This window comes from Sinocyclocheilus rhinocerous, unplaced genomic scaffold (genome assembly GCF_001515625.1).
Source record: "Sinocyclocheilus rhinocerous isolate Xijiao unplaced genomic scaffold, SAMN03320098_v1.1 scaffold847, whole genome shotgun sequence".
NCBI classification, from domain to species: Eukaryota; Metazoa; Chordata; class Actinopteri; order Cypriniformes; family Cyprinidae; genus Sinocyclocheilus; species Sinocyclocheilus rhinocerous.
In genome coordinates this window covers 131245-145803 of record NW_015662598.1, presented here as the reverse complement: position 1 = coordinate 145803, position 14559 = coordinate 131245, and the positions used below count along the sequence as shown (strand labels likewise).

General features: G+C 35.1%; 2 protein-coding genes across 2 annotated transcripts in view; one reads left to right on the top strand and one right to left on the bottom strand.

The window, feature by feature from the left end:
• The window catches only part of LOC107728214 (protein prune homolog 2-like), a 14289-nt gene extending 4283 nt beyond the window's left edge, over nt 1–10006 (top strand). Inside the window, exons 2-11 of the mRNA XM_016538311.1 lie at nt 516–592; nt 938–1138; nt 1221–1397; nt 4533–4635; nt 4744–4875; nt 4968–5054; nt 7772–7870; nt 8346–8384; nt 8500–8544; nt 8987–10006. Coding sequence (XP_016393797.1) covers nt 538–592; nt 938–1138; nt 1221–1397; nt 4533–4635; nt 4744–4875; nt 4968–5054; nt 7772–7870; nt 8346–8384; nt 8500–8544; nt 8987–9014 — 966 coding nt within the window. The 5' untranslated portion in view covers nt 516–537 and the 3' untranslated portion in view covers nt 9015–10006. The remainder of the gene's footprint in view (nt 1–515; nt 593–937; nt 1139–1220; nt 1398–4532; nt 4636–4743; nt 4876–4967; nt 5055–7771; nt 7871–8345; nt 8385–8499; nt 8545–8986) is intronic.
• Nucleotides 10007–12179: 2173 nt separating this feature from the next.
• pcsk5a (proprotein convertase subtilisin/kexin type 5a) overlaps nt 12180–14559 on the bottom strand; it is a 43762-nt gene continuing 41382 nt past the window's right edge. Inside the window, exons 35-37 of the mRNA XM_016538310.1 lie at nt 13995–14095; nt 13688–13883; nt 12180–12706 (exon numbers count right to left, since the gene is read on the bottom strand). Coding sequence (XP_016393796.1) covers nt 12228–12706; nt 13688–13883; nt 13995–14095 — 776 coding nt within the window. The 3' untranslated portion in view covers nt 12180–12227. The remainder of the gene's footprint in view (nt 12707–13687; nt 13884–13994; nt 14096–14559) is intronic.

Below are 14559 nucleotides of genomic sequence, written 5' to 3'. Positions count from 1 at the left end.
TGAGCCAAAATCATCACAATTAAAAGAACCAAAGACTTAAACTACTTCAGTCTGTGTGCATTGAATTTATTTAATACACGAGTTTCACAATTTGTTGAATTACTGAAATAAATGAACTTTTCCACGACATTCTAATTTATTGAGATGCACCTGTAGTCTATGTGAAAGTAATGAAAGTACTCCATAACAATAATAATAATAATGATGATGATGTTGTTGTTGGTTGTTGTTATTGCACATTTGACTAGAAGTCTATGTGAAAGTGAAAATGTAAAATAATGTTTATAATAATAATAATTATATTATTATAATTATTTTTATTATTATTGCTATTTTTTATTATTTGTTTGTAAAATACATTTAACTAGAAGTCTATGTGAAAGTACTGAAAGTACTCCATTTACAGTATAATAATAAAAATATGAAGAAGAAGAAGAATTTTAATATTCCCTGACAAAAATATTTGAGTGCAGTGATGATGATGATGACGGTGGCTATACATTTGATTCTCATAGTTCCCCTTCTGGCGATGAGGGGATGGACCAGACTCATGAACACAAGATGAGTTTTGAGGGGGCAGAGTGTAGACCAGGTGAGACTGAAAAACACTGACACTCTAGAATATGCCTCAAAATATCACAAGACGATTGAATACCTTTACAAAGACTACTTCAAACTGACAGAACAGTGAAGCTGTTATGAATCCGAGGTATAAAGTAACATTCTCTTCTTCTACACATTCTTTACACCAAATACACAAAATAATGTTATTTTTAGCAGCATCATGTGACCCCTTTAACATGATTTAGTCAAGATGGGCACGTTCCTGAAACTTTGTCAATCCTGGAACAATATTCAAATAAACCAATCTAAAATAGCATGACAAACAGATGCATCATTTTCTAAATGTTTATTGATTGTCTGTTGAATCCACTAGCTCCACCCACCTCCCTGCCCCTGCAGGGCCAAGGGGGCGTGGCCTCTCAGAGGAAGAAGCTCTCGGCTCCTCGTATAAGTCTATCGTTGGACCAAAGTGAGGATGACCTGTTCGACACACCAGATGACCTGGACATCAATGTGGATGATCTGGACACACCTGACGAAGCAGATTATACTGACCATGAAATAGACTGGGAAGGTAGGACATAAAAACTTGTAAACAATTGTTTAATATAAAAAAGAGATTTATTATTTATTAAGAGATTTATCAATTTTTTCAGAGCCTCAAGCATCCCAGAGTGATTCTGTTAAAGAAACAGTTGAGCCCATTCCCACATACAGTGCTCAGGAGGAGCGGCAGGATTCCAAACTCTGGAGAACCGTCGTCATTGGAGAGCAAGAACACCGCATCAACATGAAGAGCATTGAACCTTACCAAAAAGTCATATCCCATGGAGGTATGTTAAAGGAATATTTCAAAGAAAATGTAAAATCATTTTTTGGGTTAAATGTAAAGTAAAGAGACTGGTTCACACAGAGACTCTTTTCTTATTGTGCAAAGACATGCGGAGAAATGCATGTATTTTCCTACAATGGAAGTTTATGGGGCAACTACAATGGAGTATTTGTGAAGCTCCTATGTTGTTGAGGGACTTACATGGACCTTTAAATAAAATGTTTGATATTTGAGCTGTAATGCCTTAACCATCCACTTGCGGATTGTTTGCACAGAAAAGATTGGTAGGTGATTTGGTTACACTTTATTTTACAGTATGTGTACTTAGCCAAGAAAGTACTGGCTAGTACATAGTACCTATATGCGTTAAGTTTAGGTTTAGGGGTAGGTTCATGGTTAGTTATTACCTAGTCAGGATCCTAGTTATTACCCAGTTATTGCAATCGCTACATAGTATGTACACGCAGAACAGGACTGAAAAATAAAGTGCTTCCAGCGATTCTATCAAATCAGTATTACATTAACGTGTAATGTTTAAAGGTTATGGTTAAGGGCTTATACTTTCAGCATTTGCATTTATTTGTGGTCCTGTACACGTGCCCGAAATGTTTTCATTGGAAGCATTATTGTGGTTGTGTGGTTTTAGCACGTCAGCATACTTTGAAAAAGAGTACTTATTACATAAATACTACATACTTAAAGGTGCAATAGGAGATCTTGGAAAATGCTAACTTTAGCCTGATAGCACTGAAAGCGAACGTCCCACCCTCCCTGCAATCGCCGTCCAAAGCCACGCCCCCTGAACGCATTTATGCTTACAGACCAGAGACAACATTACCACAATAGGCTACATCAGGTTCCCAATTCCAGCCCATGTTCCGAAGTGAAGTAAACTTCAACGGATTTCCCCTGCTCAGGGAGTAGGGAGCAATGAACACTGTGTAGGGATCATATCGATCGGAACACAGTTCATGCACGTAGCTCACTTCTAACGAGCTGGCGCGAGGACTAGATTAACCGCTGGGCTACATCATGTGTCATTCACCAGTGAGAAATCTTTAAAAGTACTACAATACCAGGAAGGAAGATCGGGTTGTTGATGTTTGCCTGCCATCCTCGCTCTGTCTGCACAGCGTGCGTGAACGCGCTGATGACGTATCCTGTCTGCGAGGAATTGGGTGCGCAGAGGTATGCTAATACATATGTTGACAGGCAGGTAGGAAAGCATATTAAAACGCCCGGACCATACTTAAGTGTGAATTGAACAATGTTTTAAGCCACTTACGTGGATTATTTACAATTAAATTAAACTGTATTATAGTTTCAATTTACAGTGGCATGAGAAAGTTTGGGAACCCCTTGCAGAATCTGTGAAAAAGTGAATAAATTTAACAAAATAAGAGAGATCATACAAAATGCATGTTATTTTCTATTTAGTACTGTCCTGAGTAATATATTTTACATAAAAGATGATTACATATAGTCCACTAGACAAAAAAAAAAAATGGCTGAAATTATTAAAATAACCCCCTTCAAAGGTTTGTGAACCCTTGGTTCTTAATATTGTGTGTGTCACCTGGATGATCCACGACTGTTTGTTTGTTTTGTGATGGTTGTTCATGAGTCTCTTATAAAAGATGTTTACATATAGTCCACAAGACAAAAAAATAGCTGAAATTATTAAAATAACCCCATTCAAAATTTTGGGAACCCTTGGTTCTTAATACTGTGTGTGGTTACCTGGATGATCTACGACTGTTTTCTTGTTTTGTGATGGTTGTTCATGAGTCCCTTGTTTGTTCTGAACAGTTCAACTGAGCCCTGTTCTTCAGAAAAATCCTCCATGTCCTGCAGATTCTTCAGTTTTCCAGCATCTTTTGCATATTTGAACCCTTTCCAGCAGTGACTGTATGATTTTGAGATCCCTCTTTTCACACTGAGGACAACTGAGTGACTCACACACACAAGGAAACACAATGCATTAAGAGAATTGAATTTGAAGATCAAGGTAAATTGTACTTAATTTGTCTTCTGGGAAACATGCAAGTATCTTCTGTTGCTTCCGAAGGGCAGTACAAAATTGATTGAATATTTCAACAATAAACACTTTTTATTTTAGGTACACTTGGGTACAATAAAACAAAACCCCACTATATATTTCAAATGCATACAATGAATAGACAGAATTTTGATGCAAGATGAAAAATTTATGCTGAAAATTGGTCAGAACAATCGCATGCCTTGATCAAACAGGATCAGGTTATTTTATGTTTAAGACAAAACAAACATAAAATCTCACAGCATTAGCTGTAACATGGAGGCTGCAAGCCTATGAACGGTGTAGGAAAACTCGCACTGAAACACACAGCGTCTCCCTGACATGGTTGCTTCAACACTAACTGCGGTTACTGACACCATGCCTTCTTTCTTTGCGTGCACATTTGCGGCGGGATTATGCAAATATTTCCACATAGTGGGGTAGATATGTGGGGGCGTGTTAGAATGAGCCGTTTTAGGGGGGCGTGGCAGAGTCTTAACTTTGATAAAGAATATCTCTTTGGTTTTGAGACTTTAGTCTTTGCAACTTCAGGGATCTTATCTATGCACAATCAGCTTGTAACACTCCAAAGAGAAAGGAAAACTTGAAATCGCATCATATGACCCCTTTAAGAGTGCTTTTTGACCTACTTATTTAGGACTTATGAAATTTTGTATTGCTAAAACTTATTGTTCCCTTATGCTACAGTAAGTCGCTTGATGTATTCCTATTTGTAAGTTGCTTTGGATAAAAGCAACATTTTCTAAATAAATAAATGTGAATATTTCATAATTTTGTAATTTCTGTTGTCTTTGAAATATGGTTAAAGTGTACTGTTTATCATATATTAAAATATACTTTAATATCTATTAAAACACATTACACATTTATAATGGTAATTTAGTACATTTAAAGTTAACTTTTTTAAACATAGCACAGTTATAATACTTGTGCTTTAATATGTTAGTCAACACATCAAAATATGTGTGTTAATAAACAGTCATGAAAGTGTATTCGCTTTAAGTACACCTAAGTGGCATTTTATTCCATTATAATTTACGTGATCCTTTAAATCTGTTTTTTTTTCTTTACCCACAGGGTACTATGGCAATGACGCAAATGCCATCATTGTATTTGCTGCATGCTTCCTCCCTGACAGTGACAGAGAGGACTATCACGAGATCATGGAGAACCTCTTCTTGTGAGTTCAGTCAAACTATTATATGAGGCTTGTTCATCCTGACCTAAAATAGAATAATATTAGCTATACTGAGAACAAATCACTAAATAAATGTGAATTCCTCCTCAGGTATGTTATCAGTACACTAGAGCTCATGGTAGCAGAGGATTACATGATTGTGTACTTGAATGGAGCCACTCCACACCGGAGGATGCCTGGCCTCAACTGGCTCAAGAGATGCTACCAGATGATTGATAGGAGGTGAATATATACCTGCTGAACATGAAATACACAATATATACAGTATATAAAAAAAGAAAAGAAGACTAATGTTGTTGTTTACATTTTTTCAGGCTCAGAAAGAACTTAAAATCTTTCATCATTGTTCACCCATCATGGTTCATTAGGACAGTTCTAGCCATCACGAAACCGTTTATCAGGTATAGTGAAAGGATTGATTGATTGATTGATTTACTTAAAGTGCCCCCATTATGGGTAATGAAAGGTTCATATTTTGGTTTTGGGAGTCCCCAACAACAGGTTGACATGCATGCAAGGTCAAAAAACACTTTCATTGGCTTATAATATGCATTTATTTTTACCTATTTGCTCAATGACTCCCAAACTATTCGTTTATTTTTATTTATTTTTATTTAGTCATTTAGCAGACGCTTTTATCCAAAGCGACTTACAAATGAGGACAACAGAAGCAATCGATTGTAGTATTAAAACAACTAAAAACAGATCCAAAACTAAAAGCTACAACTTTATAAATAAAATTCAGACATAATTTAACTAAAATTTAAATAAATAACAAATACAAATAATACAAATCAAACGACAGTAGTTTATCAGTAATACTAAAAAATAACACTGCCAAACACACATGCTAAAAAACAACAACTTACTTACACATAGTAAGAAATGGTTATAAAAACTGAAACAGAAGTGAAACAAGTAGTAGGAAAGAGGAGAAATAAAAAGCGATACTTATTTACTTATCTTACTCGTTTAACGATTCATTTTTCCAAACCCCTCCTTTGCGTGACGCTAATCTGCGGTGATCGGTACGATTAGTCTCATTTTCATTTCATCATGCCTGTAATGCCTGATAAAGCAGCATTTGTGAGCACAGTGTGTACAGCGTTACCCTGGAAACCGCTATTTTTACCACTCCAAAAGCTGCACCTAGTGGCAAAGAATGAATTTGCATTTTCATTCAGACCAACCCGAAAAGACCAACAAGTGGGCGGGCAATATGCTAATGTTTCATGTTGACATCAACATGAAACGGCTTGGGATTCGTTTTAAAAACGACTCGTTTCAGTGATTCAGAGTCGACTCTTTCTTTTGAGAGACAATAACTTTATACACGGTGCACTTTCAGATTTAAAACTTGCCAGGATGTTTTCATTCACTTAGAGCCGTGTTACACACTGCATGAAAGGTAATTTTCAAAAATCCATAATAGGGGCACTTTAAACAAACAACTACATTTTAAATAAATGTTGTTCTTTTCAACTTTCTGTTTATCAAAGAATCCTAAAAATGTAGCAGTTTATCACAAATATTATGCAGCATAACTGTTTGAAACATTGATAATGTTTCCTGAGCACCAAATTAGCATATGATGTCTGAAGGATCATGTGACACTGGAGTAATAGCTGCTGAAATTCCTTCCCAGGAATAAATTACATTTTAAAATAGTAAAAAGCTCTTTTAAATTGTAATAATATTTTACAGTATTACTGTTTTTGCTGTAATTCCAACCAAATAAATGCAGCCTTGGTGAACATAAGATACTTCTTTGAAAAGCATAAGAAAATCTAACCGATCCCAAACTACTGTATTTTACAGTAGTGTGTTCTATTGCATTCATGGGAAAATTTACACACAAAAAAATCTAATTAAATGCCTATCCGAGGGGAGAAAATTACCTGCGGATGTGTTTGAGAGCGTAGTCCCTCTTTAAGTATTTAATGTTCTCTCTGATGACTGAACATGTTCCATCCTGCTGTGACAGATGGTTTTCCAGCCACTCTACCACCACTTTGTTATTGTCCCATAGATACGCCTGAAAGATCCAATTATCAAACAATTACTTCACATGGGATGAATATCAACTTCATTATAGTCAAGTTTGATGAAGATACATTTGAAGTTAGAGTTAGCTTAATTTAGCTAGCAAAGCTAGACTACAGTGCCCACCAATGTTTTTTTTGTATTATTTATTACAGTATTTATTAATATTTTGAATTAACTTTTATTTGCATATTTTCCGTTTTCATTTAAATTTTAAAATGAATCTTTAATTTTTATTTCAGGTTAAGTTTTAGAAATGTTAATACCAATTAATTTCGGTTAGTTCCAGAGGCAACATATTTCTATTTCATTGCAGCTTCACCAGAAACTACTTTTAATAGTGTTTTACAATAACTGTTGTTTTCTTCTTGGCAAATCAAGAATTGTCTGAGTTTGTGTTACAAATTGTCGACTTCAGAGAAAGAGAGAAAAACAGAAATCTTCAGTTTTTTTGTTTCCCATCATACATGAATTAAGTTTGCTTACTTTTACAGTCCCTTCTGTCTCCACAAACCAGCGGCAAGTGGGCGGGCAATATGCTAATGTTTCATGTTGACGTCAACATGAAACGGCTTGGGATTCGTTTTAAAAACGACTCGTTTCAGTGATTCAGAGTCGACTCTTTCTTTTGAGAGACAATAACTTTATACACGGTGCACTTTCAGATTTAAAACTTGCCAGGATGTTTTCATTCACTTAGAGCCGTGTTACACACTGCATGAAAGGTAATTTTCAAAAATCCATAATAGGGGCACTTTAATATTATTATTATTATTTATTTTTTAAATGTTTAGATTTTATACAGTAAATCACAGTTTAAATGAATAAATAAATGGCTGCTTTGCCTTTTTAATTGATTAAAAATGGAAAATAGTTATTTTTATTTGTAATACTGTTTCACAGTATTATTTTTTTTCTACTGTATATCTGATCAAATAAATGCAGCCTTGGTAAGCAAAAAATTTAATAAATAAATAAAAATAATGGTATTGTAAATGGTAAGTTCATTCTATAATAATAATAACAACAACAACAACAACAAACTAAATAAAATTGATTTATAAATGTTTTCCAGCTCAAAGTTCAGCAGTAAGATCAAGTATGTGAACAGCTTAGCAGAACTGGAGGAGCTCATCCCAATGGAGTACGTCCACATACCCGAGTGCATCATCAGGTGAGCCACACGTTTAACTGACTTATAAATGTATGGCAAACTATTTTAGGCACTGCTCTGTGCAGTACAAGAGTAAACAGAGGAAGCATCAAGGCACTGATCAGCTGCACACATACTGTGAGAGCGAGACGAAGAGGTGCTTATGAGAATCTGTACAGGAGTTGTGACTCAATCATTTAAAACCTGTGAAGACATGTTTCTATGGGAACAGACATTTAAAACACTAGGGTGAACAGCAACGTTAGATGGCTTTACCAGGAGTCCTCAACCTTTTTTGTCTACCAAACCCCTATAATCTAAAATATTTAAGTGAAGTATAAGTAAACATAATTATTGAATTGTATCATTTTTGAATATAAAATCAGAGTAAAGTGTTATTTTTTACTGTTTTTGCTGTTCTACATTTTTAAAATTAAATTTAAAAAATGTTTTTGAGCTAAAATAATGAATAATAAGTTTATCTTTGCCTCTCTAGACTGGATGAGGAGTTGCGGGAAGCAGCAGAGAGCTCTAAGTGAGTATTATAGAAGATGTTTGAGACCTTTGACTCTTTGTTTTTTTTTATGTCATACTACAATACAGTGCTCTGGCTATATGAACATGTTTGTCTTTTTCATTTCTTTATAAAGAATCAACAGCTTTCTCCAAGGAAGTGAGAAACCACAAGAATCAATGTAAGATTTCTTAATCGTGTAGTAAATAGCCATTTCAAGTCAAGCATTATGTTTAAAGTCAACATGAAATCACAACATACCCTTTTTACATGTTCCTCATGCTGCATGATTCATCAGTGCATGTTATTTTTTCCATTCAAAACATTCCTTAAACTCTAATGCTCTGCTGACATCACCAAGAAGTAATGTTGACAATGAAAAAGAATTGTTGACAATAATGCAATAATGTGAGATGCTCTCAGTGATGAACTTGAGCCTCTTTAATACTCAAGGTATATATAGATATACTCACTTGGAAATACATCATAATACAGAAGAAAGATGTGATGTGATTCATGTCGACTTTAAAGTATATTCAAATCATTTTCTGATTTTTAAAAATAATACTAAATGATCACAATATTTTATTAATAATGATTAACTGTTTAAAAATTTGTTTCAGAGCTCAACCCAATGCGAGCAGTTCATAAGAGCCGTTGGCTGTGGGTGCAAGAACAATATGTCTGTAAAGGTTTTGAGTATTTCAAATTGTAATGATTATTGTACACTGATGTGGATGCAATAATCGTATAAAATAAGAGAAAAGGGTATTTTTGTGCTTTGGTATCTCACAGTGCTGGGATGAATAGTGCAGCACCACATATTCTTCAACACAAATCACCTCAAATGTAATAATTCTTCTCACTTAAACCAGCGCATTGCTTGGATCATTCTTTGTCTCCTATCGTCTTGCAAACGTTTCTCTTGTTACTTGAATTATGCATGAGAGGCATTTTAGCAATAATATAATGTAGTACTTTTCCCCTTTAGACTCCTAATTTTCACCGTCAGGTATTTTTTCTAATTGGAGCATGCATAAAGGGCAAAATCCTGTCACTTCAGCTGCTCTGTATTAATATTAGTGCATGCAAGGTTATTCTCAAAGCGTAGCACCCTGTTAGCACTAATGCCAACTCTCTACCCTCTCATGCTAAATTGATGACTTGGGGACACAGAAAATAGAGCACTAGTTAATTATTGCCATTGTCAGAAACAATATGAGTCAGGTTTAAATTTAAACAACATCTCATATCACTTTATATGCATCAGTTCAAAATCAGCAGGGAGAAATCATTTGTAGTTCTTAAATGTCAAGTGTGTTATGCTAAAATGCTTCCTCTATTACTTTAAGCCCAGGTTGACTTCCTGAACAAAGTAGCATAAAGACTTTTGTGGCTCTTTTAAAACATTTGTGCAGTTAAATATTCTTTCAAACATTAGTGGATATTGCCTCAACAGGTGGCTTGAGAACATTTGTGAAACCCAGTGCTTGCTACTATAAACTGCTATAGAGTGCAACCTCGGTTATGGAAGTAATTCATCCACTTGTTTTTCCTGTAGGGATTATTAACGAGACATAAGCTATGAACCAAACCAACAAGCTACAAGGCTAATTACGACATTACAAAATTAGATTTGAAGCTAAAAATCTCATGAAGTATTGCGAATGACAGAATCTAATTAACACAGAGGAAAAAAAGATTCAAAGATGTTGATATAGTATATATAATCATAGATAAAGTAGTTTTCCACTAGGAATTTCACTGTTAAACATAATTAAAACATTTTGAGAAAAAAGTCGAAACAATGAATTATAGCTTTAACAAAAGCATATACTGCATTGATCAACAACCTTGTACCTCACAGTAGGTCTATCTTTAATGGTTTATAAGTTTTTAAGGTATTTTATAAGTTATTATAAATCAATTCTTTAATGGAGAAAATGAATGATTTTTATTCCGAAACCCAAATGTTGCATATATTATTCAAAGGGGATTTCAAAACCACTAACTCTAAATATTATCAGTGGGTTTGAATAAAACCTCAACTCGCGTGACTTTTGTGGAGAGGTGTGCTATTACTTTTCCAAGCAATCAGACTTGTATCAAAACTACCCCCCTGATCATTCATATGAACAATTCTCTTTGGAGCCACTAGGGGCGCTGGAATGACACACTTCACCTTTAAGAATCAAGCCATAGTGATGCATTAATTGTTCTTGTGCTCACAACACTAAAATCAGTCCTAGATGTTTCAGAACTTTGATGTCTTTTTGAGTGTTTGCCATGTATAAAGGTAAAAATAGTTGCCACAATCAAAGATCTGTCAAATCCTAAGAGCATGTTGTTTCAGAGGTTTTCACGTTCAGTGTGACTGCTCTGTCTACTTTTGAACTCTTGTGTCAGTGTGTGAGGGTGTGTATGTGAATAGGTTTGTATGTGCGTGTGTGATTATCTGTTTATGTGTTTACATGCTGTTAGGTCTCCCAAGTTCTTCCTGCTAACAGGTTTGGGAACTAAAATAAAGGGACTTAAAAAGATTGCTGTAAAGCACAATATCTAAGTCTACAAGTGTGTGTGTGAATATATGAGAGACATTATGTGTGTGATTGTATCACTGCATGTGTCCCTGGTTCTTGATATATGATCCTTATAGACTGAAATTCTACTGAATAATGTGATAGATGAAATTTGTTCCAGAGGCCTTCTCCAGCAGAGCATATTGAGATCGAGATGTATGTCATATTGCAGAGTAAATCAATAAATTAAAATCATATCTGAGCAGTTGTGTTATTGGTGCTATTTGATGTAATATTCTCATACCTATGACATTTCTTTTAAAAATCATATTATGTTTTATTCATCTTTTAATACATTTGATATTATAAATTCAACGTAGTAATTTGAAATGAATTTAATTTAATTTTACATTACAAAACTCTGCGTATTCCAATACTGTCCAGTTCTTTAAAACGCACATTTGCTATGAATACATTTTATGTAGTTTTATGTTGGAATAGTTTACACAAGAATTACAGTTCTTGTATTGATTATTCACAGTTATTTATTTTTAATTACATTTGAATTGTATTTTAGGGTTAAAGGAAATGTCTGTAAAATTAATGCATAATGTTCTGGTAGATAACGGATAAGAGATAAGGTTTTTTCTTATAGTGCAGGTTTTTAATCACATTCAAATATAATATAATTTCCTTTGATATTCTTTTGTTATCTGATGCAAACCATCACAAAATTTGGTTCAATACCATTTTAATAGCTCAGTTTGGAATTATGTTTAAAAATATGATGAAGACACAAATGTAACTGGAGGGACAAAAGTATTTTTGTACTGGATTTCGATAATTGAAATATCAAAAATTGACACTGAAATAGTAAATTAACACGTTATGCTTTTATTAAAATTCATAGCTGACACACTTTCACAACAAAATCATGACCAAGGCCAAAATTATAAGTGGGGAATTTGTACTCGTTTGTACTTCTGGGATCCTTTGTACTTCTGCTACTATCATGTAAAGAAAAGTACTGCACAGGGACTGTTGACAATGCACACATTCCAAAAAAATTCACTCACACGTAGAACAAAACAAAAAGTCTTCATAACAGCTGAAAGACAAAAAGATCAGAAAAGACGAGCAGCTGAGATAACTATTGAATGAAATCTTAAGCTACAATTTGTCATTGTCACTACATCATCATAAACAATAATTATTCACATTTCAGATCAAAACTTTGCTGAACTGTCCACACATTTTGGTTTAATTATACATGTTGCTTTTGCATTCTAAGTGACAAATTTCAGTAAGCCTGCAGAATATATTTTCATTTAAACAGCTGAAGAAGTTATCGGTAGTTGTAGCTCTCATCGTCATATTCTAACTCATCCTCCTGCTCGTCTCCCAGCTGCCCATATCTGAATTTGCGATACACAGTGCCGTCCTGTCCCATGTACACAATATCTTCGTCTTCGTCATCTTCATCGTCATCATCCCGATTCCCCTTCTGATCACCGAGGTCCACCAGCTGCGACTCACGGAACCGTCCAGAACTAGAGCTTGCTTGACCACCGTAGGCAGAGGTGGATGATGATGTGCCTCTGTAGAAGCTGTCTCTGCCGCCACCGTTGCCCAGTTTTTCATACCCACGCGGGACAGCAGGCTCAGGCATGGGTCGTTTGGAAAGAGAACGCTTAATGAGGATGATTACAGCAATCAAGGCCAAAACAAGCAGGATGGAGGCGGTGATGAAGAGTGGCAGGTTTCCTGTATATTCCTCTTCTTCATGATTACGGAAGGCAAAGTTAGTGCTGAGGACACACTCACCTTTAATAGAAATAAAAGTTTATTCTAAAGCCTCGCACAAAGAATAAAGACAGGACAACTATTATTAGTTCACCCACAAATAAAAATCCAAGCCAGGCTCATTGGGGAAAAAAAAAAAACATGCAAATTTTCTGCAAAATATTACTATGCATTTTGCAACACTTTTAAAGTGAAATGTCCAGTGAGTGGTAGTAAAAGCATGTTCAGTTTTATTCTAAACTTATAAGCATCAATCTGGCAAAATTGTATTACTTTGCATTTCCGAACTCTCGTGACATACAGCAATCAATGTCTGGCGAGTGGTGCTGAAAGGTTTATGTTCTCACGATTAAAAATAACGTACTACCTACAATAAACACTACCATAAACCTAACCGATAGTTTAAAAAAAGTGAGGGGAAAGCATGCTTTCTGTAGCAACCATGCCATTTTAGCTTGCTTCTACAAGCCTTTGAGCTCTTTTATCATGACTCGAGGGACTGCAGTGTGGTACCGGGTGCGCTACTGAGCAAGTTTACTACATCAGCAAAGCCATACATATGGAGCTTGTTATGTGATGCATATGACAAAATGTATTAGTTTACAAATTATGCACCATGATAAAAGTGTTCTGAGGTCAGAACATTGCAGGGATTTGTGCAAAGGGCTTATTTTGATTGTTTTATCGGGGGCTTGCATAAAAGACCAATAAGAGACTAATAAATACTACTCTTTGTTTTTAGTAAACAAATGTGGCAATAAAAATATCTACAAATTCATAAAACTGATCTGAGATTAGGTAAAAACCTGTGCCTTTGGCACTTTGAAAGGTGCTTCTAACCACACAAACTATTTGCAAAGGTTTTGACGCTTCACAAAGCAGTGTTATGAATCACTAGGTAGAGGCATGTTTTCCACTGAGCCTATGTTGTCAATTATGTCACTGATCAACCTGTTAGTGCAGGTAATATTTTGAAGAAGAATTGTCACTTAGTCACAATACCTCTGGTTTCAGTACAGTTACAGCACTCCTGCTGAACTTCAGCGGTGTCTTCCTGTTTTTCGTTGGTGCAGCAGGGCAGACAGCGCCCCTCTGCGGTCAGAATGAACTGTGCTGGGCAGATGGTGCAGTTATGAGGCCCAGGACCTTTGCATTCTAAACAGGACTTATCACATGACACACACTTAAAGCCCTGTTCCTGTAGAGAGATCACAACAGATATCAGGTGACAACATTCATAAAAAAAAGGGGTCAAAGTTGATCAGGAAGTAAACATGTTTGAATAGACTGCACAGGAACAGAGGTTTACCTCAGGCTCAGCATATTCTCCAGTGATACAGAGTGACTCACAAACACCCTGTGTGAGTGTATAACCTGGGTGACATGAGTCACAATCCTCAACACTCTTGCCTGTAAATTTAAATGACATTCCAGCATTTTAGGCTTAAATTATTGAATGGTTAAAAATAGAATTTTAAAGTGTTATATAAAATAGTTATATGCATAAACCATTTAAAAGTTGATTTAATTCCTGAAGAAAATGGCAGGTCAACCTGTAATCACCCCCTTGTAAAAAAAACAAAAAAACTTTAGCATACTTTTAAAACTGCTTTTTATGGAAATAATATACTTGAATGGTTAGAACGTGGTTGGGTGCAAATTGAATGTGATGTTTTCTGACACTTAACTGCATGTAATATATTAAATGGAATTAGTTGAACTTAAAAAGTACTTGAGTTGAAATTACGATGTGTAAGAACTAAATTGTGTTTAAATTATGTCAGAAAACCCCAAGTATCAGTGAGAAAATATGTTGGACACAGTGGATGCAGCGACTATATTAACAGTAATTTTTTTTTTTTTTTTTTTTTTTT